This window comes from Emys orbicularis, chromosome 19 (assembly GCF_028017835.1).
Source record: "Emys orbicularis isolate rEmyOrb1 chromosome 19, rEmyOrb1.hap1, whole genome shotgun sequence".
Taxonomy (NCBI): Eukaryota; Metazoa; Chordata; order Testudines; family Emydidae; genus Emys; species Emys orbicularis.
The window spans coordinates 24309378-24312435 of NC_088701.1; the positions used below are offsets into that span (position 1 = coordinate 24309378).

Sequence of the window (3058 nt, forward strand, 5' to 3'; positions counted from 1 at the left end):
GGTGGGGATCAGAGAGCCCAGGAGTCCTGGCTCCCAGGCCCTGTGCTCTGACAACTAGATCATACTTACGGCCTCTGAAATCTGCCATGGTTTTTCTTGACTTTCTCCAGGAGTCCAATAGGGTTTTAAAGGATAATCTGATCTCCAGATTACATTGACCTCTAGTTTCACACCCTACTTGTCTGTGTGAGGTTTTGTGGTTGAGATACAGGGTTGGAGCCAGGACTCCTGGGTTCTGTTCCTAGCTCTGCCACAGACTTACTGAGTCACTTCTCTTTCACCGTCTGATAAACAAGGATAGTGCCGAGTTAGAGACCTTCACAGGGGCCAGGTGAGAACTGTAATTCATCACTTGTTTTGTAGAGCACACAGATCCTGGCAGAAATATTCTTTTCTGGAGCTGTGTTGCCACCTTGTGGCATAAGCCCTGTGACTTTGAGCTAAGGATAATTAAACTACACACAGGTGCCCCACTCAACGGCAGCTTTTCTCCAACTGTTGCAAATCTTCCCTTTGTTCTGCACCAGTTTTGGATCTGAAAAGGAACATGCGTGCGCACACCCCCTAATTTGGGGAAGGAGCATGGGGTGGTGCTGAGAGCAGTGGACGGGGATGGAGGACTCCTGGGTGTTTTATTCCCAGCTCTTGAAATCCTGTCCCTCTACCTTCCCCCCCCCCCCACCGGGGGAGGAGTCTGAACATCCAGCCCTGTGACATCAGGCTGTACGCGCCAGGTTCTAAATTCCACATGGAGCCACGTTCCCCACCAGCTGAGCAGGGAGCTGATCTGGTAACTACTTAGTACTAATTACACACACACACACACACACACACCGCTGTAACACATCAGGATACAAATGCAAGCCCACAGTGCCAGGGCCCATGTAGGGCACTGCTGGCTGGGAGCTCTGTCTTGGAGCCAACCATTTGATGCTGGCAGAGCCGGGAACCTGACCACCTGGCACATTCGGGGCCAGTATTTGTTCTGTCCCACCAGCTTGTGCTGTGGTCATGGCAGGCCATGCAAGGAGAGGGGTGGCTGTTCAAGACCCTCAGAACCTTGCCAATAGAAGGGCTCCATGATTAACCCAATGACCATCCTCGCTCATGTATTTTTGTTAAACTCAGGAGTGCGGGGGCTGGATCTGCAAAGACTTGGGTGCCTCAATCCAAAATTTAGGTGCTCAAAACCCCTGCTCAGCTGCTGCCTAACGTTGTTAGCACCTAAGTTTCCACTGGTGCGCGTACTTGAATGCTCATTGGGGCAGAGAGAGAGTGTGAGTGACTATAGCCCAGTAGTGAAGAAACTCACCTGGGCGACGTGAGTCCACAGGCAGAACACATGTGGGGTGAGTGTGCTAATGACTGAGCAGCCCCACCCCCTTTTTGTGTGGGTGGACGTGGACTGATCTGTTTTAGGCACCTAAAGTTGGGTGTCGGGATGCTGAGTCGATCTCCTACATGGGTCTAGCCCCAGATCTCCTTATCCTGTACTGACATTCTCTCTGCTCAGGGTTCTGGTCCCCGTTCTTCTGTGATGTTTGAGACCGTAGGAATCGGACTTCTCTTGCTGGTTACGTGTGGCTCATGTGAGGATACGGCAGCTGATGACATAGGAGTGCACATGATGGGCCGCATATCTGAGCTCCTTTCCCCGGAGGAATGTCACGAGTTCTACACTCAGATCACCGGCCCTGAGGAGAACATGGAGAAGGAGCTGGAGCGACTCTCCGAGGCGAAGAACCCAATCCGCTCCCGCCACCGGCGAGACATCGTCAGCACAGAACAGTGCAAAGACGTCCTGACCCAGTGGCTCGAAGCGGAAGGAGATGCAGTGTACTGGGACCGTCTCTCCCGAGCTCTCCGCCAGATTGGGCGCCCTGACATCTCCCAGGAGCTGGGCAAGAACTTGAACCAGGACAAGAACCTCGAGCTGAAGAGGAACGTGGAAGAATATCACAAGGGGGTGGAACATCTGACCTCCTCGCTCCTGCTGGAGGAGGATGAGAAATATGGTGAGACAAACCAGCACATCAGAGCTGGGCGAGCAGGTGGGAAATCTCGCAGGGCGAGCGGATCGATGCAGGAAGGCTGGGGTGACATCGACCTCATCATCGAAAGGAAACCACTCCCTCCGTACAACAGGAGCCTCTTTGAATGGCTCAATCCGGTGGCTTCTGGCTTCATCGGAGGGTTTTTAACCTCTTGCGTCCTCATGGCGCTTGCTATTTACTCCTTCCTCTGGACCCTGAACCGAGAATCCCTGGAGACTTCCCATCATAACCCAGGGCCCCGGCCTGAGCGTGCGGCTCACAACCCCTTGTTCGAGTACGACCTCAACTATGCCTTGATTTTAGATGAAGACTTAAGGGACAGTTTGGATGGGGATGCTTCCGACGACACCAGCTTTGAAGGGGAGCCGTAATTTGAACCTGAAACTTTTCCATCTACAGCCCCATGGGGCGCAGCCAATAAAATGCTCCTGTTTATGGAATCGAGCCCAGGAGTTTGGTTTGGTTGATATATAAATGTGTGCAATGGGGTGAGATTGCAAAGTGGCTTCACACTTCAAAGCCTGCTTCCCCCTGCTATTTTCTGAGCCCTTCCAACGACTTAAATCTTCCTGTTGTAGAGCATGAGCCAGCCACTAGCTAGCTATGGGAGGGAGCCCAAGAGAAACTTCCCTGGGGGAGAGGGCAGGATATCACACATCTGCCCCTGCAGCATTTCTTGCACCTTCTTCTGAAGCATCTCCGAGTGGCTGCGGTGGGATGGGACACTGGGCAAGATGGAGCTCCCGTCTCTGAATCTGGTCATTCTTATGTTTACAGGTCCTGTACTGTTGTTACTGTATATCCCAGCACTTGTCACAAGATGTCACTGCGCCCTAAGGAATAGGCACCTCAACTATCTCTCTAAAGTCAGCAGCCCAAGGGCTCCAGGTAGGATCAACTTCCCACTCTCCCACCATCACTGTGAGCGACTTACCGGCCTCCTTTGCTGTCTGCAGTCCCAGAGCTCTGTCTCTTTCCAGCGCTGGCAGACCAGGAAAGTCTGT

The 3058-nt window shown here is 52.7% G+C and overlaps 1 protein-coding gene across 1 annotated transcript; it reads left to right on the forward strand.

Moving 5' to 3' along the window:
• Nucleotides 1-1537: 1537 nt before the first annotated feature.
• TMDD1 (transmembrane and death domain 1) lies at nucleotides 1538-2425 on the forward strand. The gene has a single exon (XM_065419132.1). It carries the CDS (start codon nucleotides 1538-1540, stop codon nucleotides 2423-2425), a length of 888 nt encoding a protein of 295 aa, XP_065275204.1.
• Nucleotides 2426-3058: the final 633 nt, after the last annotated feature.